This window comes from Phascolarctos cinereus, unplaced genomic scaffold (assembly GCF_003287225.1).
Source record: "Phascolarctos cinereus isolate Bilbo 61053 unplaced genomic scaffold, phaCin_HiC Scaffold_7;HRSCAF=346, whole genome shotgun sequence".
In the NCBI taxonomy this organism is placed as follows: Eukaryota; Metazoa; Chordata; class Mammalia; order Diprotodontia; family Phascolarctidae; genus Phascolarctos; species Phascolarctos cinereus.
The window spans coordinates 1389158-1415447 of record NW_027556180.1 but is presented as its reverse complement, the minus strand read 5'-3'; the positions used below and the strand labels follow the sequence as shown (position 1 = coordinate 1415447).

Genomic DNA, 26290 nt, shown 5'->3' with positions numbered 1-26290 from the left:
GTGTTCACTGAACCACCCAGATGCCTCTTAGTCCAGATAATTCTAGACCTGGGAGGGAAAGTGGTCCTAACTGTTGGGAGTGGGCAGTGCAGTGAGGGTGTAGAGTAAGGCACAGCGTGCCTGGCCTCTACCCCACCTGCCCAGCTCTCCGGCCCAGAGCTGTCCCTGGTGGGGGGTGGGGGGGTGGCCTTGTGGCTCCCCTCCCAGCCTCAGAGCCCCCTTCATTGGCTGGGGCTGGCTGGAGGCCTCTCCCTGCCCTGCTGCCTCTCAGAGTATAGGATTTCCGTCCTCACAGAGGGGAGACTATTCTCATTGCTCTCAGAGACCACCACCGTCACTGGCAGAGCTTGCTGGGATCCCATCACATTGGATACCTTCCCTGTTGATGGGCACCCCCCTTCAGTTTCCAGTTCTTTGCCACCATGAAAAGGGCAGCTGCCACTGATCTCTTTCTAATGGGTCTTTCTCCTCTTTCTGTGAGGACTGTGGGTAGAGGCCTAATACTTTTATGTGCCCCTGGATTGGCCAGCCCACCCCCAGCGTATGTCTCCCCCTCCATCACCAGCCCTGCCCTGTCTCTGGCCCCAAACCTTCAGCACCTCCTGACTTAGCCTGGCTTTGGAGGCCCCTCAGGCTGGCCCCCTTTCTGCCAGCAGCTAGGCCCCTGAGGCCTCTCTGGTCAGCCCCCAAGCTTCTAGAACTTCCCAGGCTCAGCTCCTGGTCTCCTCCTCCAGGAAGTCTTCCTTGGCTGCTTCAGACCCTCCCCCACCCAGAGACCAGACCCCGGAACACTCCTTATCTTGTCCTGATGCTGCTCTCCCCCCACCCTGCCCTGTGGGTTGTCAGCCTGCTGGTCTCAGAAGGGTGTGCATCCTGCAGGGAGGACTGAATGCGGCTACGCCTGCCACCCAGGCCTGGGGGGCCTTATGTGGGTTATCATTGGTCCCTCTAGCCAGAGCGCTCCGTCTCCCACCGCCTTGCTTGGGGGGCCTCCCCACAGATGCCCCCACATCCTGTGCCTCTGTCCCCATTTCCTGCATTCCTTCTACCTCCCCATCTGTCCCAGATCCTGCTCCTCGATGTCCGGGGCCACCTGGATGCCGGGGGCTGCCTTGAGGCCTCTCTGAATGCCTGTCTGCCTCTTCCCTTCCCCCAGGAGTCCTTCTGGACATCCAGCAGCACTTTGGAGTCAAGGACCGTGGGGCTGGCTTGCTACAGTCAGGTAAGACCCTCCTCCCACACCTGACAATGTCCTCTGTGGTTGGGGAGCCAGGCTGAGGACTGAGGCCTAAAAGGGTCGTCCCTAGCCATGTGTGAGAAGAGGTGCCCTGTAGGTCTCAGGGGTCAGGGCCTGGGACTGGAAGGGCCAGTAGTCCAGGCCCAGGCCAGGGCAGTGCAGGATGGCCAGACATTGGCCTAGAGCCCCAGGGGCAATGAGCTGAGATGGGGTGAGGAATCCAGGGAAACAGGTTTGACTCCGGGCTGAGGGCTGAGAGTTCAGGGTGGCCAGGAGGGGCTGGGCAGGGAGGTGAGGCCCTGAGGGCCCACATTTTGTATCTGAAGCCTGGAAAGCCAGGCAGTACAGACCTCTGAGCAGAGGGAAGGACAGTGAGGCTGGAGCAGGGAGCAGCAGAGAGCAGCCTGATGGTGGGGAGAAAGCCACGTGCCTGGGCTGGGGGGGGGGGGGAAGGCTGCCTCAGTTTCCCGATCTGTAAATTGAAGCGGTAGCACTCAGTGGCCTCTGAGGGGCCTTGTGGCTCTAGGCTGCTGTTCCTCTGACCTCTCCAATAGGGAAGGGGAAGAAGGTCCCATGGGAGGGTCACAAAGTGACTTCCTTGCCCAACCTTGTGAGGTAGGGAATGGGAGGATAACTGTGACCATCACACAGACAGGAAAACCATTGGGGAAGCGACTTGCCCAGGGTCACTCAGCTTGGTCTGGGACCAGCAGACTACCAGGAGCCGGCTCTGGCAGGCCCACCTGGGCCCTGGGGAGCGCCAGCTGCTTGTCACATGACCAAGTCCAGCCCTGCCCTTGCCGAGGTGTCTGTGTGTTCTGAGGCCCTGGCCTCTGGGAGCCTCTATTCTATGGGGAGGGGGATGGTGAGGGCAGAAAATGGCCCTGGGTGGGGGGCAGAAGCTAACAGTCTCCTGTCTGAGCTGCCTCGGCAGCTTGGGACTCCTGCCCCCTGGACCCTCCATAGCTCACACTTCCTGGGCAGTCCCTCCCCCAATAGCACCCCGGCCCAGCCCAGCCCATTCTCTGCTCCCTGGCTGAGAGTCGGCTCTGCCCCACTAGAATGGGAGCTGCCTGAGAGCAGGCACCTGTCATCTGAGCCTTAGAAGTGCCTTGTTCTGATGGGCCCTAGTGAGCAGAACCAGAAGCCTTGGGCAAACTGCCGAGGGGCTCCATGTCAGGGCGAACTCTCCAGCCCAGAGATGTCCCTGGGGGGATGGGTGGCCTTGTGGCTCAGCCTCTCAGCCTCAGAGCCCCCTTCATCGGCTGGGGCTGGCTGGAGGCCTCTCCCCGCCCTGCCACCTCTCAGGGTATGGGATTCTGATTTCCATCCACACGGAGGGGAGCCTATTCTGGGCGCTCTCAGAGACCCGAGGCTGAGCCACTGACCCCCAGGCAGCTCTCGGTCTGGCCAAGGAGCTGAAACAGGCCCAGACAAGAGCGGGGAGGGCTTTGTGTGATGGGGTGGAGGCTCTGTGGCTTAGAGCCACCAGCTAGCTCAATTTCGTTTTAGTCTGTAAAATAGGGTTGGAAGGAGTAGACAAGAGGTTTCTCCCAGTCCCCCTCTAGCTCAGCCCTTCTGTGGTTTGGACACTTGGAGGAAGCCTAGGAGACAGGCTGTCCCAGGTGTGAATTCTTCCTCCTCCAGGCCTGATGCAGGACTGGGACTCCCCTCCCTCCCACACATCTGGGAATGGCCCAGGAACCTGCCTGACAGGTTGCAGATCAGCCCTCTATCTGACCCCACGACTTGAAACAGCTGGGGAGTCCTGGCTAACTGCCTATGGCTTTCTTAGGCCTGGGGGAGAGGCTCTGAATCCAGTCGGTAGGACTGCCTGTCTGTCTGTCTGTCTGTCTCCTTGGCTGGCCAGAGGAACCTCTTCTTCGTTCCCTGAGTTCCTGGAGGCAGGACTGAAGGAAAGGCAGCCAGGGGTCCCAGTCCTGGCACCTGAGCCCTAGCTTTGGGCAGAGGGGAGACTGGAGTGGAAAGCTTCCCTGGCCTCAGAAGAGAGGGTCAGGAAAGAGCAGAGAACTCCGGAGAGCCAGAGGGAATGGAAGGAACTTAGGATCCACAGTCCCCAGGCTGTACTGAGAGGATGCTGGGGCAGCCTGGACAGAGGAAGGGACTAGTCCAAGGTCATATGGTGACTGACACACATGTTTCCTGAGCAGCCTGGGTACCAGCCACCTGACAACCGGCTGGGTTTTGTGTCCCCCATTCCTAGGGGGAGTCAGCAGCTAGCCGGCTGGGGTGGGGCCCCATTGCTCTGTTGGCTAATCAGAATTAGGTAACATCCTGTGGGCCTCTTCAGCCCGTGGCTCCCACCCAGGCAACCTCCTGGGGCCCAGCCCTGGCCTCTCAGGCATGGGTTTGAGGCAGTCCTGGGGAGCTGGGCACCTCTGGATCACCCAATCCCTGGGGGAGGGAGGGAGAGAGCGAGCCTGCCCAGGGAAAGCAGGCAGCAGCAGCCACCAGTCCTGAGCTCTGCCTGGCATGGCAAGGTGGTCCAGCTTCCCTGCCTGCCTGTCTACAATTGGCAGGGCGTTAATTAGCTAATGAGCCTAATGAGGACAGTAAGTGGTGCCGAGATCTTCTGATGACTGCCCAGGGTTAGGGCGAGGATCTCAGGACTACTCATGACACATCCCGGCCCATGCTGCCCTGGCCCTTCCTGTCTGGCAGCCCAGGAGCTCCAGAGCGTGTGGCCCCATCAGGGCCAGGTGGTACAGTCCTGGCAGCTACTGACTCACCCAGTGAGTGACCATGAGCACTGGCCTTGGCCCTGGCTCCCCTGTGGGAGATGGAGCCTGGAAGGATGGAGAGGCTTTAGGTAGGCAGAGCTGGGGAATGAGGGGTGGTCAAATGGGGAGGAACCTTTGGGAAAGGGACTGAGTGAGTGTGTTCAGGGGAACCAAGCTGGCTTGAGCTGAGGGTTCTTGCCAGGGAAAGTGAAAGATAAGGTTAGAGGCAAGCTGTGGCCAGATGACGGACCTTGCATCCCGGGCACAGGAGTTTGGATATAGAAAGCAGCTGAGTGCTAGGAGCCCAGGGGCCGGCATGAGGAAGATGAGGGCATTGTGGGACCACAGTGGGAAGAATAGCCCTGCTTGGGACTAGTGGAAAGGTGCTGGGGGCTATGCCTTATTTAGAAGCAACAGATTGGATAGGGGGCCCCATTAGGGGATCACATGGTGTATACAGAAGTTCTGCTCCTGAGTGAAAACCCATGAGCCAAGTGGAGAAGCTCCATGGGTAACATTGGGGTGGGGATCAAAGGCGAGAGAATATTCTTCAGACTGGCCAGCCAGAAGAGAAGCGTGGCACACAGGGAGTCAGATAGTCTTCGACTGTCCGATTGGCTGTCTACAGATCTCTCTCTGCCTCTGTCTCTCTGTGTCTCTCCCCTCTCTCTCCTTCTCCTCCTCTGTCTCTCTTTCTCCCTCTCTCTCTGTATTTGCTGCAAATTCTCGTTGACAAAATCAGATTTTAAAAGGACAGGCCCAGAATGTGGATGGGCTAGGCAGTAGGGAAGCAGCCAGCAGACAGAGAAAGACTGAACATTAGAGGAAGGGATGAACTTGGGAGCAGTCTTCTCAAGAAGATGGGTGTGGGAATGGAAGAAAGCCAGGACTGTGTTGGAGCCAGCCTGTGCCAGCTCAGAGCTGAGTGTAAAATGGTCCAGGCTGTGCATTTACACATGGAGGCCCACAAACACTACACGAGCTTGATGTACCATTTCGTGGGCTGTGTAGATGGGGTGGGGGCAGGGGGCTGGTTTGATATGGGCTGAGAGTGAAAAATGATACAAAAACAGGCTTCAGGCATTGGCCTGGGGGAATTTGCTGACCCCTAGTCTAGACTTGAGAAAGGGATGGGGAAATGATGGTGAAGATGCCGATTAAACCACCGAGGGAATCCCGGCAGTCCACACCTTTTTTTCTGGAGGGCCAGAGGTTAGAACGTTCCCGGCACACCACCAAAAGGGGAGGCAGAATGCATCGGACTCGACGTGAAGGAGGCGAGGGGGCCAGGAAGTAATTCTGAATGACACTGGAAGAAGAGCGGGGGAGGCGAAGGAGCTTTGGGGAGAATGGCCCCAAATTTTTCAGTTAAAAATGAGCAAAAAGGATTGGGGGTGCCCTCTCTGCTGTGGCAGAGAAGACCCCTGCTGCCAGGAAAGGCTGGAGCATGGGAGGGAGGAGTAAATGGATTGCCACGCTGCAGGAGGGTCCAGCTTAGAAAACACCCATTTTTAGTGACCTGCTCAGGACAGTTTTGTGACTTTCTCCACTTCTGTTCGGCAACAGGTGACTAGGAGTGAAGGGAACCTGAGCTCGGAAGGCATGCAGATGTCGGTGAGGTAGTGTCAGCCCTGGGACAAGCAAAGGAGGAGGGGGACTTGAGGGCACCGTGGAGTTGAACTGATTTACCAAGGGGTTAAGAGAGGGAAGGAAGGAGAGTGCAGGGTTGGGGGAAAACTGAGGGATGCAGGGAATTGGGGGGAGGGGTGTTGCAGTGATGCCAAAAAAGAGGAGAGATGGAATGACAAAAGAAATCGGTGATCCCTATGAACCAGCATAGGTTCCTGACAAATAGACAAGTCTTTGACAAGGTTGCTAGAACGCAGGAGGGCCATGAGGACACTGGGGTTTCACCAAGGCATCTGAGAGGCTCTCGGGATACCTTTGTGGGCAAGATGGAGGCTCGCGGGCTGCATGGCCAGCCAGTGGAGGGACTGAGCTCAGTCACAGGTGACTGATGGATGGTGGTGGCACAGACATCTGTCCTTGGCCCTTGTTGGCAACTTGGACAGAAGCACGGACCAAGAGCTTCTCAGATTTTCAGATGATGGCATGTGTTGGACCTGTCAAAGGCCAGCATGATTCAGAGCCAGCCCTAATGAGAAGGCCCTTGATGGGGATAAATGGAGACTGCTGAGGTACAGTTCCCAAGTCAAGTGCTCGAGGGCAAGAGATGTGGTAGTTAGCAGTTTATGCGGTTTTATGGGGGAGGTCCTTGGGAATTAAGCATGTGAGTGGCGTTCTTCAGGTAGACTGACCACAGTCTGAGAGGCCCCTGTGGGAGCCCATTGGAGAGGAGGATGGAGCCAGTTCTGGGGGCCCCATTCAGGAAGGTCATTGGTGACCCAGGGAGACCCTTGGAGGAGCCCAGGGCTGGGGGGGCGGAGGGCCAGGAGACCGCCAAAGAATGACAGCGATAATGGTGCACGGCCGTAGCTGACCCTCAGTCAGAGCCACCCAGCCTCTACACACCTGATCCGTCCTCCTGACACCCCTGTAGGGTGGCCCACTTGGGGCAGGGGGAGTCACATCGCACAGAGGTGCCGAGTGAGGCCAGGCTTTTCAGGAACTGGCTGCAACATCTGGGGATGCTCAGCCTGCAAGAAGGAAGTCTTTGGGAGGATGCGAGAGCTGACTGTCAATATGCCAAGGGCTAAGAAGTGGCGGAAGGCTTAGCCTTTCCATGCTCGGCCTGGGACCGCAGACCCAGCAGGACCTGTGGGAAGGCAACTCCAGGCTCCCTCGTGAGCTCTCCAAGGTGGGGCTGGGACCCCCCCAAACTCCCTGCGGTCTCCAAAAGGAGGCTAGTCTGGAGGACCCCTCACGGGGGGTGGTGCGGAGGGTGTTAGATTCCCAGCATGGCCTGAACTTGGTAGTTCTTGCCCTGGGGTGGCAGCAGCTGCCACCCCAGCCCCTCTGGGGCCCACTGCGGATGCCAGGGGTGGCCTCCTTGTATACACTCCTCCACACACACAGCCGGACTGCTGGGCAGGCAGTCCAGCCTGTTCTGGGACCTGACTCACGGGCGACCTGGGGCCAGCCCCTTAATCTCCCTGATTGAGCCTCCTTGTCTGTCTCTCTCTAGGCCTGATATGGTCTAAGCAAGGCTTCAGGCACCAGCCAAGGGTTGCCCATGCCCAGATCAAAGGCTTACCCAAGTCAGCAGCTGTCGGGCAGGCAGGGGGCCCAGCAGGCAGGCAGGCAGGCCAGCAGCTCTCGGGGAAGCAGAAACAGGTGGGGATCCGAGGCGGGAAGGCAGAGTGCCTCTGCCAGTTTCCCCATGCCACAGGCTCCCTCCCTACTGTGACTTGGGAGCCACACGGAGGGAGAGGAAGTGCCGCTCGGGTCCTGGCCAGCTGTCACCCCCCTCTGTGCCCTGGGGGTGTGGGGACAGGAGGGCACATCCCTCTGCTTTGACCTCCTGGTCTCTCCCTCCCCAGAGGGCTGCCGCCAGTGGCCAGAGCAAGCAGGGTGGTCTAATTCAGGAATGGGGGGATCTCCACAGTCCCCCGAAGTACAGGTGCCATAGCAGCAACTCGTCCCTTATAGAGGGTCTCCCTCGGCCTGGCCCTCTGTGCTTGGAGCCTGGGGTGCCCCGTTTGCTGTTCCACTTAGCTTCGGGCAGCTGATGGCACAGTGACTGGGGCTCGTCTTGAGTTCAAATGCAGCTTCACACATTTAGTAGCTGTGTGACCCTGGGCAAGTCATTAAACTCCGTCTGCCTCAGTTTTCTCAAATGTAAGATGAGAAGAACAGCAGCACGGCCTCCTAGGGTTGTTGTGACATCAAGCACATTGCCCGGTGTAAAACACGTGCTTCATAAATGTTTATTGAATTGAAAAAAAAATGCTTGCTGAGAAAAGAAAAAGACAGGTGGCCCCACCCTCAGAGAGCTGGCCTTCTGGGAGGGGAGGGCAGCGGCAGGAAAGCGGAGGCACACCCCCTTTCCAGGAAAGTAGAGGATGGCAGCCCCTGGGGGCAATGTTAGAAAGGAGGAGGAGGGAGGATGTCTTGGTGGCCGCACTGTGTGGTTGTGAACATCAGGGAGGTGACGCTTCCTGCACAGCTTCCTCCGCTCGGGGCTGATCCTGTTTTTGCCCTGTTCTTTTGGTCCGGCTCCTTCCCTGGGGGTGGCAGGAGGGGCTGAGGTCCATCCGCATCTGCCCATAAGGAAACCAAGCCGAAGGCATGGGACCGGGAGGTGGCCAGCCCTTTCCTAAATGACCATGTGGTTTCTGGGGGACTGAGTCTGGACTTTTTAAAAATATCCCTGGGTGCGAGGCGGGGGTAGACTGCAGACCTGGCTGGGGGCCTGGAGGCAGCAGTGTGGGAGTCCTTGGCATGGAAGCTTTCCCCCATCCAGCCCAGATCCGGGCAGCACCCACACTGCCCATCCTCTCATCTGCGAAATGGGGGAATGGGCCTGGGCCTGGGTCCCTTCCAGCTGCCAGGCACCGATTGGGACGGGGGCTTTGCAAGGCCTCAATAGCTCCTGCCTTTCAAAGTCCGCCACCCTGGCAGACTGGCCCGTGGCATCGGCTGGGGCGCTGAAAGAGCCAGCCCTCTGCCCGCGGGCTCCTGCCCTGCAGCTCTGTCCCAGACCATGTGGCTCCTTCTGTCTGTCACCAACCCAGCTTTGGTCAGACCTTCTCCTGAGCTGGTCTCGCTGTTTGTCCCTGCTTTGCAAGGATCCTCAGAGGGACCCCGCCGGGCTTTCTGGCTAAAGCCTGAGATCCTTGGCCCAGACCACTTCTGGCTTCAGGTTGTGGCTGACCCCAGACTGACAAGGTTGTCAGATTCAGGTCCTTCTGAAGGACCCCAAGCCCCAGCCCCTACTGCCCTTTCTTTGGGCCTCAGTTTCCCCTACTGTAAACTCTTCATCTCCAAAGTCCTTCCTGCTCTAAGGAGTCCAGGCCCAAGCAAATGAGGTTGATTTAATGGGCAGAGGTGTAAAGCCTTCCACTCACACCGGGCAGGGCAGGGAAGATCAGGGCTCCCAGGCCTGGCCGGATCGAAGGGAGCGGGCTGGTGATGGCAGAGTGCTGGGCCTGCCTGGAGCGGAGTGGGGCAGCCAAGATGGTGGCCTCAGCAGGCTGGCCTCCCCAGCAGGGGTGGTGGGAGCAGAGCTCTGTGTCCCGAGGGGCCCTAGCACCGCCGGTCAGCCCTGCAGGCCACCCTCCAGACCTCGCTGGGCTTCCCTCCTGTCTGAAGGCAGGATATCCCGGAAAGCTGAGTGTCCAGCTCAGCCAGCACAGGGAGGGCCCCGGGCAGCAAGCGAGGTTGGGCAATGTTGGGAAATCTGCTGCTTCTGGAAGATCGGATGGGAGCTGGGGGAGGGAGTCAGGCCGGGATGTCAGGAAAGGGTTCTGAGAAAACAAAGGCGGGGAGGGGGCAGCCTGGAGAGCCTCGGAGGGTTGGGCCACTACTTTGCTGCCTGGGCCTCTGTCTCCACATTTGTGAAATGGGTCAACATCTCTCCTCTGCTCCAAACCTAGGTTCACAGAAACAACTTCCAGAGCACAAAATGATCATGAAAAATGTCGGGGGTGGGGCTCTTGGGGATGCAAAGACCCGCCCTTGGTGCCATGTGATTTGGGGCAAGGGGTGGGGTCTCTGTGCCCAGGTTTCCACTCCAAAGGAGCTCTGGTGAGAGGAGGGCCTCGGAAACCTCACCCAACCAGAGACCAGGCAGCTCAGTGTTGGGGCCAAGACGGCCGATGGGACCCAGGGCAGAGCCCACCCAGGGTACCCGAGTCTGGAAGGGAAGCTCCTAGAGGCCAGGGCTTCGTCTCTGGGAGCAGGGCAAGTCCCTCAGCTGCAAAATGGGAATGATGGGGCCTCCCTCCCACGAAGGTGTCTGTGAGGAGCAAGTGAAATCATCTAGGTGTATGTGAGGGTGAGTCCCAGCTGCCCCCAGCCCTGGGCCGGCACACAGTCGGTGCTCAATAAATGCTTATTGGTTGTTTGAACTGGGGCAGTTTAGACTGGAGAAGAGCAGCCTGGGGGGTGGGGGGGGTCCCTGAGAGCCGGCTTCAAATGTCTTGTGGAAGAGACAAGTCAACAAGCATTTATTAGGCACCTGCTGAAATTCAGCTTGTCTGCTCAGCCCCAGAGAGCAGCTGCACACTCCCCTCCCCCATCTCTCCCCATCTCTGCCTCTGCCACTGTTGGTGTCTCTCTGCCTCCCCTCTTCCCCCTTTCTGTCTCTCCCTGTCTCCCTCGGTCTCATCTCCCTCTCCTCCTCCCCCTCTATCTGTCTCCCCTCCTCCTTCCCTCCTTCCCTCTCTCCCCCTGTTTGTCTCCCCTCTCTCCATTCCCCCCTCTTCCTCCTTCCCCCTTCCCTCTCATCTGTCTCCCCTCCTTCTCCATTTCCCCCCTCCCTTCCTCCTTCCCTTTCTCCCCCCTCTCTTTTTTCTCTCCCCCACACCTTCTCTCCTTCCCCTTCTCTTCCTTCTTCCCTCCCTCTCTCCTTCCCTCTCCTCCCCCTCTCTGTCTCTCTCTCCCCCCTCCCCCATCTCTCTGTCCTTCTCCTTGTCCCTGTTTCCTCCTCCCTCCCTCCTTCCTTCCCTCTCTCTTCCCGCACCCCTTCTCTCCCTCCCCCTAGCACATGGCCTAAATCCCGCCATAGCTGGTGCTCAGAGCCTGGCTGAATTAAGTTTGGAAGCAGCTGAGACATCCCCACCCAGAGCAGGTTTCCAGGGAGGTGGAGGCAGGGGTATGCCCCCTTGTCTAGGGGTCCATCTTTGTTTAGGATGTCAGATAAGGGGGTGGCTCTGCAACCCGGGGGGGAGGGGTATGAGGATGCCATGCTCTGATAGGATCACGGAGGGTCCCAGCCCTCTCATTTAGAGATGAGAAGGCTGAGGTCATGGCTTGACCACAATCCCTCACTGAGTGAGTGACAGTCAGGACCTGACCCCCAGTCCTGACCTTTCCCTCTGGGGCTGTTGCCCTTGGCCTTGTCCTCTGAGGCTCCTAGCATTGGCCCCCATTCCTGGACCACCTTCGCCTGGTCCCCCTCCTTGCTCAGTTGAGGCTCCTGCCAGGCCCAGAATGCCAAGGGGAGGCAAGGGGAGGCCAGGGGAGGCTGGCTTCTCTCCTGGACTTCCCAAGGATGCTCAGTGGTGGCTGTTTGTTTTTAGAAAGCTCCAGCCCTGCCTGTAGGTGGGGCAGGAAAAGGCTGACCACCTCAGGCAGGAGGGAGGGGATGGACAGGACCCAGTCATGCAGGACATCTGGGCTCCCTGGAGCCCCTGCTGCTCCCAGCTACCATCCCTCCCCCAAGGCAGACACCCGCCCAGATCTGTGGTTCAGTGCCAGCTCTGGCCTTATCCCCCGGGAAGAGCTGGGTTCTGCCCTTCCCCCCCACCCCCCAGCCTACTGCTGGTGCTGCCCCTTACTCCTGGGGCCATGGGCTCATCCACGCTGAGTCATCCTGTACAGGAGGCCTGGGGAGGAGGCTTTGCTGCCTGGCTGCACTTCTGGGTCATGGACCACCTGAGGCCAGTGAGCTGGGTTCCTCTGATAGGCTGCTACCAGCCATCGGCCACCTGCTATTGACTAGGTGCCCGGGTCCCTGTGGGCATCTCTGGTCAGCTCCACATGTTCCAAGGAGTGAGTGTCCCTAACCCTTTCAAAAGGGCATCCGGGTGTCTGTCTGGGTCCAGGCTACTGGCAGGGGAGGGAGAGGAGCATGGTGCAGCCTCATGGCTGGAGGGCCTGGCCAAGGAGTACCTGGTCTCCACCCCTGCCATTGCATCCTCTCCTTTCTCCCCACAGGGCCTTGCCTACCCAAGAACGGGCACTAAGGGGCTCCTGACCTTGCCTTGCCAATAAAGGCTGAGCTTCAGCTCAGATGCCCACCAAGAAAGGGACCCCTCAGTGCCCCTCGGTAATCCAGCTCCCAACGCCCTGAACTCTTGGGAAGACGCGTTCACTTGCTCAGAGAGGGAAGCATCCTTAACGCACAGATATGGGACGTTCTGGGGGGAGGGGACAGAGAGGCCTGGTGGGTGGACTTTGGCCGTGCTCCTTTAAGGTAGGGCCTGCCCTAGCCACATTTCACTTGGTTAATAAGTCACTCGGAGCCCAGACGATGGGGCCTGGTGGTTGTTTCTGTGAATTCCCAGACACTGGCCCTTGTGGTTTCTTGGTCCACAGTTTTGTTTCCCATGAGCTGATCTGGCCCTCCTTCCCCCTTCTCTTCCTCTTCCCCCCTCCTCCTCCTTTTCTTCCCTGTCTTCGGGGGTTTGCAGAGGGTGTGAGAAGAGGGTCTTCAGTTACTTCCTATGGCTTCCTTGTGTGAGAAGGTCTGGCCCACTCAGGGCTCCTGTCAGTCAACCCTCCCCCCCTTCTTCCATCTTCCTTGAGCAATGGGTCTGCTGAGGGGGCTCAAGGTGGTTTGGAGATATGAAGGGGTATAGTAGCAGAAGTCCTGACCATGACAGCTTTAACAAGACACCCCAGGTGGGAGCTCGACAGCGGATCTCCCTGAAATGAGGGTCAGAGGTCTCTGGTGTCAAAGCCGCGAGGCCCCCCGGGATCCCTCCTGCAGCCTCTGAGTCTGTGTGGCGGCTGGAGCAGGAGAGCCTGGGGTCCGGTCCTTGCTCGGCCTCCACTTGCTCACCAGTAAAATGGGGATGACTGCCCTGGGCTACTCTGCTCCCCAGGGCCTCGTCCTTGGCCAGACGTTGTCTGGGTCGCCGGGCTTCCTGGCCTGTGCAGAGAGGAGCTGTCTGGGTTTGGTGCAGGCTGGAAATGAGCTTGTTTAAACAAGAATGTTTTCAGCCAAATCAGGGCAGCGGGACATGCCTTCTTGGGCCTTTCTGCCCTCTGGGGAGTTAGGAAAGAAAGGGAAGCCAGTGGAAGCTGGTGGGGCCTACCTTGGGGGACCCTCTCCCCTAGTGTCCCTGCCCCCCCAAATCAGCCTGGTGGGCTCCCCCAAGCCCAGCAGAAGCTGGTGGAGCCTGCCTTGGGGGCCCGTCTCCCCACCTCATGTTGCCTGCTCTCCCTCTCCAGTGTTCATCTGTAGCTTCATGGTGGCAGCCCCCATCTTTGGGTACCTGGGCGACCGCTTCAACAGGAAGGTCATCCTGAGCTGCGGCATCTTCTTCTGGTCGGCAGTCACCTTCTCAAGCTCCTTCATCACACAGCAGGTAAGGCCTGGGCGGGGGGAGGGGGGTCATGCAGCCCTGGGCCCACATTGCACTGCCCGTGGGGGGGAATGGGGGGGGACCCTGCTCTCTTCTGGGGCCAGAAGAACAAGGCTCAGCCCTCCTCCACAGGACCGCCTCCTCCTCTCCAGGAAGGGCCCTGTCCTGCGCCTGTGAGTCCGGGAGGATGGGATGTGTGTGTCTGGGTGTGTGTGTGCCTGGGTGTGTGGGTGTGTGTTCCTGTGTGTGCAGGGTGTGTGTGTGTGTGTATACGTGTGTGCCTCTGTATGTGCGTGTGCACGTATGTGTGTGCATGTGTGTGCCTGGATGTGTATTCCTGTGTGTGCAGGGCATTTGTGTGTATGTGCATGCCTCTGTGTGTGCCTGTGCATGCCTCTGTGTGTGCCTATGTATGTGCATGTGCACGTGTGTGCTTGGGGAGGGTTCATGTGTGTGCCTGGGTGTGTGGGTGTGTGTTTGGATATGTGTGTGTGCATAAGTGAGTGTGTTCTTATGTGTGCAGGGTGTGTGTGTGTGTGTGTGTGTGTGTACACGAGTGTATTCTTGTGTGTGCAGGGTGTATGTGTGTGTGTGGTGTGTGTGCCTGGGTGCATGTACATGGGGTGGGGCAGTCTTTGGCGGAGGCTCTGGCCGGCTCCATGGCTCTCTACAGCCCCTGTCAGGGTCCTGCTCTGAGCCCAGGCCTCTGCCCTGGGGGCCGTATGTCAGGCCCCTTCTCCAGAGACAAGCTGAGGGTCCCTCACAGAGTTGGCAGCGGGTCAGAACCAGAGCTGGAATCCAAACGTAGACCCCTCCCTGCCTCCCCCACCCCCTCCCCTTCCCAGGGCAAAAGGGTGGGGGTTGGCCCTGGGGTTGACCCCCTGCCTGGCCCTCCCCTGCCAAGCCAAGAAGGGGATTCCCAGCCCATGAGAAGGAGCGTGAACTTGAGGGCACCCAAGGAAACAAAAGCTGGGGGTCTGGGAGCTTCCCGGAGGCCAGGCCTCAGCTTGGGCAGCAGGGTGGAATTTTACTGGGAGGTAAATCAGGTCCGGGTGCTCTCTTTTCCCTCTGTGTTGCCTTAAGAGGAGTAGTGAGCTCCCCGTCACTGGCTGTCACTGGTCAGAGAAGTGTGCTAGCAGAGGCTGGGCTGCTGCCTCAGTTCCTCCCCCCCTTCCAGTCTCCGGTTCTGTGATTTTCTGAGCCGTGGGATCCTGGCAGCCCTGGCTAGGCTGGGCTGCGGCTCCTCTGGACGCAAACAGCCAGCTGTAGTCCACACTCGTTCTCGGCTTCCTTTGCCCCCTGCCCTCAGCCTCCTTAGAGTCTCAGCTCCTGGCTTGGGCCAAGGCCTGGGCCCAGTGAGATGGTCATGGTTTGTGAGGCCCCTGCAGGGGAGGGAAGGATGGACCAGAAGCAGGGAGGATGGGGGGAGGGAGAAGAGGAGGAAGAGGGTGGGCCAGGCCAGGGCCCCAGAGCCACCACCATCTGCCTCAAGGGGTCCTTCCCATGCCCGCCACAGCTGGCAGACCCAGCCTTCTTCCTTTGGACCCAGCTGGATGCAGCCCTCTCTCCTGGGATAGGGCAGAGCAGCCCCTTTGTGAGGTCAGAGGGGCTGCAAGGCCCTGGCTCCTGAGCCTGGCTCTTCTGGGCCAGTAATTGGTGTGGCCCTGCACAGAGGAATGCTGAGCATCCCCCCATCAGTGACACTTGGAGCTCAGCTCTGGGCTTGTATTCCTGAGAGGCTATGAAGAGGCAGGCTAGGATAGACATTTGTGGTAGTCAAGGCCCCCCACTCCCTCTCCACAGTCAGCCCCCCCTCTTCCCTGAGTCCCCCCTTCATTCCAGCCATGCCAGTTTCCCCCTGCCCAGCTCACTGTGACCTCTGGGCCTCACTGGGCTCACACTGTGCTCTCTGCCTGTCAGCTCTCTCATCCTCCTCCCCCCTCCTCCTCTTTCTCCCCTTCCTCCTTCTTCCTCCTTCCTCCTCCTCTCCCTCATCCTCTTTCTCCCCTCCTCGTCCTCCTAGAACAGTTTCCAGGATGGGGAGCTCACTACTTAGAGACCACCCATCTCTGTTTTCTGAGAGCTCTATTAAATAAAGACGTGTCCCTCGTCACCTGAAATCATCCAGGCCACCTTCGCACGCTGGGTCAGGTAGAATAACCCTGGTTTTTCTCCCCTGTGAGATCTCTTCTGACACCACAAGATATCTCTCAGTCCCCCCAGGCTCCTCCTCTCCCCTGCCCCCTTTCCTCCAGCTCACTCGATGCCAAACTGGGCAGAGTTCAGACCGATGCCTCCCCATTTTTAGAAAACCTGACAGTTTACACATCGCTTCACTCACACGTGGCATCCCGTGAGGGCAGGAGGGTGACGATGACGTCAGTCCTTCAGGGAGCTGTGACCTCCGAGGGAGAGCTCTGGCCACTGACGCAGATGGCAGCCTCGGAGGGTACTTGGGGAGTTGCTGGAGTGGGCCCCCTCCCATGTCCAGGCTGCCGCCCATGTGGTCAGTTCCGTCCCTGCTTTCACACATTGTGGCTGCCTCTCCCCCCATCACTGAGTGGGGGAGGGGTGGGGGTCTCTACCTCCAGTCTCTCCCCACCCCTACAATTGTCAGAGGGACTTTCCAACATCCCACGTTTCTCTCTGGCTCCACTGCCCTTGGGGCAAACCCAAATTCCTCAGCTGGCCAGTGGAGGCCCTTTCCTGTCTGACTCCCTTCATGCTCTGGAGCGTCTGGCCTAAGCTGGCCCCGAGCCGGACTCTCCCTTCACCCTGGGCTGTCTCCTACTTGGAATGCTCTTCCCTCTCCCCCTCCCTCTTGGAATTCCTCCTCCCCTGGTCCGGTCCTTGTCCTGGAGCCCAGCCCAGTGCCCAGCCCATAGAAGCTGACTACCGGCCCCCGAGCCGTGGTTTCAAAGCAGGCTGGGATTAATGCCCCCCACCGGCACAGAGTCACCCCAAAGGCTTCCTTCATTCACTCTCCAACATCGACTGCCTGTCTGCCTTGGCTCTGAGCATTTAGCTCATTTTGGGGACCAAATTGTCCTGAAGCAGCAACAGAAATTCCCTGCTAGGCATTACCCCATTAGGGGCGGGGATGAGGGGGTAGTGGGCAGGGCCAGGAGGAGATATTCAGAGGACAAATGGTGTGGTCGAGGCTGGGCATAGGGCCCAGGGTGGTCAAGTATTCCAGATGGACCCCTTGCCAGGAGGTGCCCAGGCCAGGTGGAGGAGATGAGGGGGCTGGGAGGTGACTGAAAATGACTTCCCCGGACACGCTTCACAGAAAGCTCATACCTCGTAGGGAAGGACCTACAGAGCTGGGGGCCCCCGGGACAAGGATGAGACTTTAAGGTTTGCGGACCCCCCTTCCATGTGCTATCTGAGAGGGAGCAGCTCTTATTCTCCCATTTTACAGGTGAGGAAACTGAGGCAGACAGGTGATGTGGCTTGCCCAGGGTCCCACAGCTAGTGAGTGTTTCAGGTTGGATTTGGAGGGGCCCAGCATTCTAGGCTGTGTGGACCCCCTTGTGACACACGGTTCTCACTAGCCGGGGCAGAATGGTCTGCCTGTTGGCCCTTAGTTGTTGAAGAGACATTAGCGCGTGAATCTGATTGAAGCGGGGCAGAACTGTGCAAAGTCATCGCCTCACTCCCTCCTGCAGAGGCAGAGGGTATCCCAAGGACGCCTGGCCCCTCTTGGGTTTGCAGACTGAGCAATGAGGGAGGGCAAGGCCGGCGGCCCTGCGGGACAGCCAGGGAGGGTGAGGTGTGGCAGCCATGTTGGAGGACTTTGGCAAGCTGGCGGACGGGGGAGGAGGACAGACGGGACCGGAGCCGGCAGGGGTGGTGGGTCCTGCTCTGCGGGCAGGGCGCATCTGCCCAGAATCCTGATGGATCTTAGGGCATGTGTGGGGCTTCTCCCAATGCCTTCAGCGAGGAGCCCAGGCCTCAGCGGGGCTTCCCCCCCCCAGTTGTGAGGCCACAGAGGATTCTCCTTTCAGCACCCAGGCCTCCCTCCAGCTCAGCCTCCCCCTTTCCAGCGTGGAGGAGGGTCCCTTCCTAGGCAGGAGCCCCTAGTTGGTATCACCTGACACCCCGGGCCCGAGCCCCCATCTGTGCATACTTGGGCAGATTAGGGGCTGTGCAAGACGTGATCTCTGCCATCAGTCAGCCCCTAAGCGTTCATTAGAAGCACAGTTGGGAAGCACAAGGTGCACTCTCACATTCTCTCTCTCTCTCTCTCTCTCTCTCCCTCCCCTCCCTCTCCCTCCCTCCCTCTCCCACCTCCCTGCTTTCTTTCTGTCTCTCCTCTTCTGTCTCTTCCCTCTCTCTCCCCTCATTCCTCTCTCCCCCCTCTCCTTTCTTTCTCTATCTCTCCTATCTCCTCTCTCTTTCTCCCCTCCCTCCCCCTCTCCTTCTCTCCCTACACACACCTCCCTGCTTTCTTTCTGTCTCTCTGTCTCTTCTCTGTCTCTCTCTCCCCTCTCCTTCCTCTCTCTCTCTCCTCTCCCCCCTCCCTCCTTTCTTTATCTATGTCTCCTGTGTCTTCTCTCTCCCTTTCCTCTCTCTCTGTCTCCTCTCTCTGTCTCTCCTTTCTATCTTCCCTTCTCCCTCTCCCTCTCTCCCTTGCCTGCCACTCACTCACCAGCCTCCCTCATCAAACCCACTGGTATTTGCTCTATTGCAAGGACAAAGACCTAATTAGGTCGTTCTTTCCTCCCCGAAGATTTGGGTCAATTATCAGAAGCAGTAGCTGAAGGGTGGACAGCCCACTTGGTAGTTTGTTGATAATGTAATGAATTAGGCTAAGAGCTGCCTGCCAGCAGGTGTGCCCAGGATGCCACTTCAAGCCCAAGGACCGAGGCTGGGACTGCGGGTGGGCATGTGGGCTAGGCTGGCACAGGATGCTTGGTAAGGGCCAAGGTGGGGGGGAGGTTATATTGTTCTCCCTGTTTGAGGAATGGAGTGGGCCAACCTGTCTCTATCCAGCAGGTGAGCAGCCAAGCCCACATCCCACCCTTAGACAGTAAGGTAGTGCAGCAGACAGAGTGCTAGGCTTCCAGTCACAAAGACCTGAGTTCTAATCCAGATTCAGTCACTAACTAGCTAGCAAGCCTGCCTCAGTTTCCTCAAGTATAAAAGAGGGGGAATAAGAGCATCTCCCTTGCCAGGTAGTTGTGAGGATCATGAGGTCAGCCCAGTGCCCAGCACATAGTAGGGCCCACATTGGTCTCTCATAGAGCTTGCCCAGAGGGGGACTCCCCGCAGTGGGCCCCTTCCTGATCCCCTGAGCCTGGGGCAGCTCTGACACTCCCTTGGCTGGGAGCCTGAGGCCTGGCAGGACTTGGGAAGGGCCCTGGGCACCTGAGCCCCTCCTCTCCAGCTTTGGTTCTCAGGCCTCAAGTCTGTGCTGGCGGCCAGGCTCAGAGCTGTGGGGGGAGCACGGGCAGGCTGCGGAGGGCTCACTGGCCACGCCTTTGCTCTGTGAACCCTCAGGGTGTGAGGGAGCCTTTGCCCATCTTTATGTTCACAGGGTCCTCTGGGAGGCCGGAAGGATCTTGGGGGTCAGCCCAAAGCTGTTCCCTGCCTCTACCTGGGGCGTCTGGGGTCCCAGACAGCTCTGTTGATGGCCCTTCCCCCTCTGTCTGTCCCCCGCAGTATTTCTGGCTGCTGGTCCTGTCCAGAGGCTTGGTGGGCATTGGAGAGGCCAGTTACTCCACCATTGCACCCACTATCATCGGTGACCTCTTCAACAAGAACACACGTACACTCATGCTGTCCATTTTCTACTTTGCTATCCCCCTGGGGAGGTAGGAAGGCACCTACCTGGCTGAGGCAGGCCCTGTGTGGCCCAGCCATGGGGGGAGGGGGCCCTGTGTGCCCCAGCCATGGGGGGGTAGGCCCTGTGTGCCCCCTACCCTGCCATAGGGGGAGGGGGTCCTGAGAACATACAGGAATGCTGAGTTGGGAGGGGCCAGACAGTGACCCCAAACTAAATCACGCTTTTCATTTGCCAAGGATGACAGGCTACTTGGGAGGGGAAGGCCCAACAGAGCTCGACCCAGGGATGGCCACCTGTGTTCACCTTCCTGGGGACAGTGGCTGCCTGTCCCTTTTCTCCCAAAAGGCCCAGAGGAGGATTTGGAAACAGTTTTCCATAGAGAGGGGGCTGGGGGGCATTCTCTTGGGGTTGAAACAGGCCCTTGTTCTCCTTCCTTCCAATGCCCTGTGCGTGCCCGCTCTCTTCACTGTCTCCGTGAGCTTTGGGGGTAGCTGGGACTCCCCTTCTCCTTGGTTGTGGGTTGGCGTCTTCCACCTCCTACCCCACCTCTTGCCTCTCCTCCAACCCCCCCTCCCTTCCCTCCTCCAACCCTCTCCCTTCTCCTCCTCCCACCTCTCCTCTCTCCTCCTCCCAACCTCCTCCTTCTCCTCCTCCCCCTCCTCCTCCTCCTCCAACCCCCTCCTTCCTCCTCCAACCCCCCTCCCTTCTCTCCTCCCACCTCCCTTCTCCCTCCTCCCAACCCCCTCCTCCCTTCTCCCTCCTCCCACCTCCCTCCTCCTTCTCCTTCTCCTAATCCCCTCCTCCCACCTCTCACCCCACCTCTCCCTTTTCAGTGGCCTGGGCTACATCACTGGATCAAGTGTGAAGCAGGTGGCCGGAGACTGGCATTGGGCCCTGAGGGTGAGTGGCGTCCCCTCCCCCCTCTTGTGGCCTGGTTGCCACTTCCACCCTTTCCACCTGTTCCTGTTCATCCTCATGACACTTCTGGGATGCAGCAGTTACATAGCCCGTTTTACAGATGAGGAAACTGAGGCCCAAAGGCCTAGCTGGGGGCAGCTGTCCTGACCCTGGCCCAGGGCTCTCCCTCTGATTCCCCGCTGCAGCTGGGAGAAGAGGCAGAGAGGCTCTGAGTGGGGAGACTCCATTTCCTGGCCCCCGCTCCCAGCCCAGGTCTGTGGCCTGGACTCTAGGAGGGAGTCTGGGTCAGCAGGTGGTTACCTGAAGCCTGTGTGGCTGGGCAGGATCCACGAGGCACCCAGCCCTGGGGAGGGGAGGGCCTGGCCATGGCTGCAGTGGGGCTCACCCCCACCAGGCCACAGGAGCTCAGGAGCTCAATGTGGAAGAAATCCTGGGGTCTTCTGGGACATAAAAGGAAGGAGGTCCCGGGGGCAGAACCAGGAGCAATGGGGTAGGGGTGTGGAGGAGAGAGGTGGCCTCAGGCAGGAGACAGAGCCCAAGGAGGGAGGGGGCCTCTGACTCTCTCCATGGCTACTCCCCCTCCCCACTCCCTTTTCTCTGCTCTAGGGGCTCCCTCCCCACACCCGGGAGCTGGCTGGCCTGGCCACACTAAATCAGCCAGGCCCTCACCACTGTCAAGAAACTCTGGGGCTCAGGGGGCTTCCTGCTTTGAGGAAACAGCACTTTGTTTACAGTTTCCGCTCTGAGGGGGCCTGGGACACTGGCCTTCCTGCAATTCTAACCTCCCAGGACCTTGGCTGGCCCCTTTGCCCCCTTCCCACACACAGGCTGGGGTGGGGCGGGGACCTCAGAGCCCAAACCCCGGCCCTGGCCCAGTCTCCCAGCAGCCGCTGGGCAGCTGGCATCTCTCCTAAGATGGGTCTGAGGATGAATGAAGGAAGGGAACCCTGGAGCCTCTGCCCAGCATGCCCCTCATGTCCCCCCACCACAGGTGTCTCCTGTCATGGGGATGATCACCGGAACACTCATCCTTCTCTTCGTCCCGGCTGCGAGGAGGGGGCACGTGGAGCAGCTTGGGGGGCAGCTGAAGGCCCACACCTCCTGGCTCCGGGACATGAGAGCACTGATCCGGAAGTAAGACGGCTGCATCTCCATGCCCCCTTCCCATAGTGTGCGCTGCCACTGGGGCCTCTGTGTGGCCCAGAGAGGCACAGTCCTCCTGGGGAACTGCCTGTGGGGGTGCACTTGATTCTGGCCCCTCCTAGCCAGACCCATCATTGCCCCCTTCATCCTTTATGGCCTTAGAGAAGGGAAAATGGTTTGTCCCCACCCCTCAGTATCCCTTCTCCTCCCCAGGGAGGGTAGGAGCCACCCCGGCGGCAGCCTCGGAACCCCACTTAGCCAGAGAAGCTTCACTTCCTTAAAAAGGGGGAGCTCTGCTTGGGGAAGGGGACCCTGCCCATCCCTCACTGCCTGCCAGTGCTAGCCCTCTCTCCCCTGTGCCTCTGGTCCCCCCTGCCCCCACCATGGGTCTGGACCCAGAGGCCTCCTGCTAACAGATGTGCCTCTGGCTACACTGACCCCATCCCGACCCAAAGGTGTGGACCCTCCTGTCTGGAGCTTGGGAATCTCCATGTCCAAGTCCCCCAGGGATGCCCACCTGATCTCGTGTGACCTCAAGCCTTCCCTCCTCACACCTTGGCCTTCAGGGTTAGGCAGGGAGACCTCTTTGAAAAGGGATGATGGAGAGTCAGGAGGATCTGGGTTCAAATGCAGCCTCAGACACTTAGCTGTGTGAGCCTGGGCAAGTCACTGAACCCCGATTGCCCCCAGAGAGGAGGGGCAGATCTAGAAAGAGCTCTGAATTCGAAGGGGATGCCAAAGGTGCTCCTAGTGTAGACATGCTAGACATGTAGACATGTTGGCTCATCAGGCAGGCCCGCTGCCCTGACCCTGGGTGCAGGCCCTGCTCTGCGTGGGGAGAGAGTGCCAAGAGGTGACCTCTCTCCCTACCCTGCCCAGTCGCAGCTACATCTTCTCCTCGCTGGCCACCTCTGCCGTCTCCTTTGCCACCGGAGCCCTAGGCATGTGGATCCCCCTGTACTTACACCGGGCCCAGGTTGTGCAGAAGACCACAGAGACCTGCACTAGCCCACCCTGTGAGACCCGGGACAGGTGAGGCCTAAGGGCCAGAGGGAGGGTCCCAGCAGCCCCTGCAGGGCTCGGAGCAGGCCCTGCCCCTTGCCCCAATCCCCACTCCCTCCTCCGCCACCTGCTCTCCTCCGCCAGGGGCCTTGGAGCTCCCCCCCAGGCCTCAGGGCATCCTCTATTTCCTCAGCCTCATCTTTGGGGCCATCACGTGCTTCACCGGCTTCCTGGGGGTGATCACGGGGGCTGGAGCCACCAAATGGTGCCGCCTGAAGACGCAGCGGGCGGACCCCCTGGTGTGCGCGGTGGGCATGCTGGGGTCAGCCATCTTCATCTGTCTCATCTTTGTGGCAGCCAAGACCAGCATCCTGGGCGCCTACGTAAGTGCCTGCGGAGTGGGGGTAGGGTGGGGTGGGGATGGGGGAAGTGTGCACACCTGGCCGTCTGTGGTCAGCACCATGGACAGCGAGCTCTCTGGTCCCGGGAGGGAGGTCTGATTCTGTCTGGGGATCCTGCTTGTCCTCCTAGCTGTGTGACTGCCCCTTCTCGGTCTGGGGCTGTGTCCCCCAGGCCCTCTTCTCTTCTCCCTCTGTCGTGTTTCACTCGGTGTCATCAGCTCCCATGGGTTCCCCAATCTCTCTAGCCTGCCCAAGCCTCTCCTTTCGACCTCTGGTCTTGCCTCTGCCTTTCTGACCTCTCCACGCTTCCAAACCTCACTAATTCTCTTCCTCCACTCCCTATCCTTCCCCACTATCAAGGATGCCAAGGTCCTCCCAGACCCTGCCAAGTCTTCACAACATCTCTCTTATACATTGCCCCCTTCCTCTGATGCTGTCCCCACCATGGTGCAAACCCTCATCACTTCATGCCTGAACTATGGCAGTAGCTGCTGGGCAAGGGGTGCTGCCTGTCCCAAGTCTCCCCCCACTCCCATCCATCCTCCATTCAGCCACCGAAGGGATTTTCCTAGTGTGGGTCTGACCATGTCTCTCTACTCATTAAACACCAGGGGCTCCCTATCATCTCCAGGATCAAATATAAAATCACGTTTAGCTTTTAAAGTCCTTCATAACCCCCAACCTTTTCAGTCCACTTATACCTTGCACCCCTCCCACATATTCAGTGACCCAGTGACTTTGGCCTCCTGGCTGTTCCATAAACAAGACCCTCCATCTCCAGACTCTGGCTAGGCCCCCTGCCTGGTATGCTTTCCCTCCTCACCTTCACCTCCTGGCTTCCTTGGCCCTCCTCAGGTCCCAGCTAAAATCTCCCCCTCTGCAAAAAGCCTTTCTCCACCCCCACTCCCTTGACATCAGTGCTTTCCTTCTGATCACCTCTAAATCATCCTGGCTAAAGTGTTCTGCCTGTGGCTGGGAGCTCCTTGCAGGCACAGAGGTGTCTACCTTTCTTACCTCAGCACAGCAGCTCATGTATAGTAGGCATTTTACAAAGTCTGCTGACTTGCAGACTCCTCCTGGAGCACAAATCCTTTGCAGACCCTCCTTCCAGCCATCTCCTCCTTACTGCCTCGAAGGCCTTTCTCAGACCTCCCTCGCCCCACCCCCCAAGCTCTCTCTGCTCCAGGGGCTTCTTGGGGGTGATGTAGCTTTCTCTGGGCCCTCTCGGCTTGTGGGGCATCACCCACAGAGGTGCCCCCAAGGCCGTCCCAGACACGCTTCTCTCTTGCATGGCGGCCTCACCAGCTCCTTGGGGTCTCATCAGCAGCAGGGGTCTCTGCAGATGACCCCCAGACCCAAAGAGGCCACCTTCTTTGCCTCCTCCATCATCTTCCAGGCTGCAAGTTTGTTAGGTGGTGGGAGCTTCCTCACCATCCCTGGCCCCAGCCTCTCTCACACCCAATCACATTCAGGCCTTTGCCATCTCATACCTGGACTATTCCAATGGCCTGCAATGTGTCTTTTCCTACATCCATCCATCCATCCTTCACGTGCCTACCAAAGGCCTTTCCTGAAGCACAGGGGTGGCCACGCCAGGCACATGTCTTCCTCTTCTAATCCCTTCACAACCTGGCCCCTAATTGCACGTGGATCCCCTCCCTGCAGTCCATGGGCTAGCCAAACTGGCCTTTCTTCTGTTTCTCAAGTATGGCAATCCCTCTTATTGCCACACCTTTGCACTGGGCATTCCCCCATGCCTGGAATGCACTCCCTCCTCCCCTCCATCTCACTTCCTTACAAATTCAGCTTGAGTGCCATGGCCTGATCCACCAGATAGCTAAAGCCTCCCTCTTCCCCCACCGGCCTCCCACTTAACTGCCTTATATTTACATTCTGTTCCTGCGCAGACATGTATTGTATGTTTGTATACACTTATATTTACACACGTGGCCATGTTGTCTGATTGTAAGCTCCATGAGAGCAAGGCTGGTATCTTTCCTTCTCTCTCTTCCTTCCTTCTTTTCTTCCTTTTCTTCTTTCCTCCCTCCCTTCCTTTCATTTCTTGTCTTCCTTTCTCTTTTTATCCCAGAACCTTGGACAGTGCCTGGCACTTGGTAGGTGCTTGGTGACTGAGTATTGGACCATGTCTCTAAGTCTTCAAACAACCCCAGTTCATGAATTCAAGTCCCTTCCCCATTCTCTTCTCTCCTCTGGACACCCCCCAACATATCATTACTTTTCCTTAAATATGGCAGCCAGAGCTGGCCACCACCTCCCAGTGTAGTGTGATGCAAGCAGAGGAAAGGATGTTTCCCTCTTCCTGGGGACTCTGCCCCACTTCCTTCAGCCCAAGGCCTCTTTAGCTTTCGCAGGGACCACATGATGTGGCTGAAGCAGCAGGGTGACCTGGCTGTTCCTTCAGGCCCCCAGGTCCTTTTCAGATACATTGTAGCTCAGCACTGCCTGCCTCCTTCTTGGGCTTGTGAAGTCGATTGTTGGAACTCCAGTATGAGACTTGACAGGAATCCCTATTGAGTTATGACATTTTTCCTGGATGTTGTTCCCATATCTGTCCTTGATAAGGACAGGTGCTTTGTGGCCACCCAGTCTTCCTGCAATGGTTTGACAGGGCCAGGCAGAGAGGATCCTTATATTCCATCATCAAGACAGAAAAAGTCTGGGTAGGTGACTAACTAGACCTCCCCCTCCCCTTGACCTTTTGCCTGCTCCCCCAGGTCACTTGCCCTCTTTATACTGAGGGGGTTGGGCTATCTCAGTAACCTCCAAGGTCCCTCCCAAGCCCCAAATCTCATGGCAAGAGCTCCTTCCTCTGGGCATCGTCGATAGTGTCCTCATGGTCGTGGCTTCAGGGTCTTTCAGAGTTCTGGGAAGTTGTCTGTCTTGGCCTGGAGACCTCAACAAATTTAGAGCGAATCAGTCGGTCCTCACCAGGCTTGGGCTCACTCTCCCTTTGGGGAATGTGTCCTCTCTTCTCCCACCTGATGCAGGAGATGGGAGCAGAGTTAGGTAGTCCTGCTCCCTGTCTCTATTCACCCAAGGCTACCTTCCTAAGCTCCTGCTGGCCCCAGACTTAGCTTTTCAAGGTCATGCTGGGCGTTGGCTTCCTGATCCTGTTCTGACTGGCATTTTTACAAAAGGTCTTTGGCTCACACCCTTCCTTTCATCTTTTATACACATCATTTACATGTCTGAGTTCACTAGAGAGCCCCCTTTGCAGCCACATGGAGTCTTGAGATGCTTCCTCCCTTTCTTCTTCATTGAAACTGTTCACAATTGTGTAGTTGAAGGTTCACCGTTCATCTCAGGTAGAATGGAGTCCGACTCTTCTTTTCTCTGAAATGGTGAGACTCTGCCTTCCTGATGTCCTGCAGTCCTTGTCTGCCTGTGCTGGCCTCTGGGTTTGCTCCTTCACCTTTAGTGACCCTCAAGGCTTCTGCTCCTGCTGAGGCGCCTGCCAGGACCTGATTGGTCAGAATTAAGTTCAGAGCAGCAAGAGTCATGAGGGGCCCCTCTGCCCCCTGAGAGATGAAGGCATGGCTTTAGGGTTGGCAGGAGGAACAGAAGTCCTTGTCCAAGCCTTGGGCATGCCTAGGACCACTGTATCCTGGTCAATTCGCTCAGTCTCTCATGCCCACTGGACATGCGGCACTGTGTGCTGGGCCCCCTCCTCCCGGGGTGAGCACTTGGCTGGGGGCACCCACAGCATGTCCACAGCAACATTTGGGCATGACCAGGGCTCTGCCATGCTTGAATGAGGCACACCCTTCCTGGGCACCATCCTCATCCCGCACGTGGCTTCAACGCCTCTGGGCCTGTGAGAGCCTGTC

At 58.5% G+C, this 26290-nt stretch overlaps 1 protein-coding gene and 1 long non-coding RNA gene across 3 annotated transcripts in view; one reads left to right on the top strand and one right to left on the bottom strand.

Annotated features, from left to right (window-relative positions):
- Window positions 1-26290, top strand: part of SPNS2 (SPNS lysolipid transporter 2, sphingosine-1-phosphate) — a 50435-nt gene that overhangs the window by 11648 nt on the left and 12497 nt on the right. For both annotated transcript variants that reach the window (XM_020964668.2, XM_078147703.1), the window contains exons 2-8: window positions 1157-1222; window positions 13057-13193; window positions 18855-19006; window positions 19812-19878; window positions 20888-21030; window positions 21919-22071; window positions 22235-22424. In XM_020964668.2, the coding sequence (XP_020820327.1) occupies window positions 1157-1222; window positions 13057-13193; window positions 18855-19006; window positions 19812-19878; window positions 20888-21030; window positions 21919-22071; window positions 22235-22424 (908 nt within the window). The remainder of the gene's footprint in view (window positions 1-1156; window positions 1223-13056; window positions 13194-18854; window positions 19007-19811; window positions 19879-20887; window positions 21031-21918; window positions 22072-22234; window positions 22425-26290) is intronic.
- LOC110193087 (uncharacterized) lies at window positions 7824-14968 on the bottom strand. Its single transcript, XR_013483440.1, has 3 exons — window positions 14222-14968; window positions 13030-13200; window positions 7824-8198 (listed from the first exon to the last, which is right to left on the bottom strand). It is a non-coding gene; the product is annotated as an uncharacterized LOC110193087 (long non-coding RNA).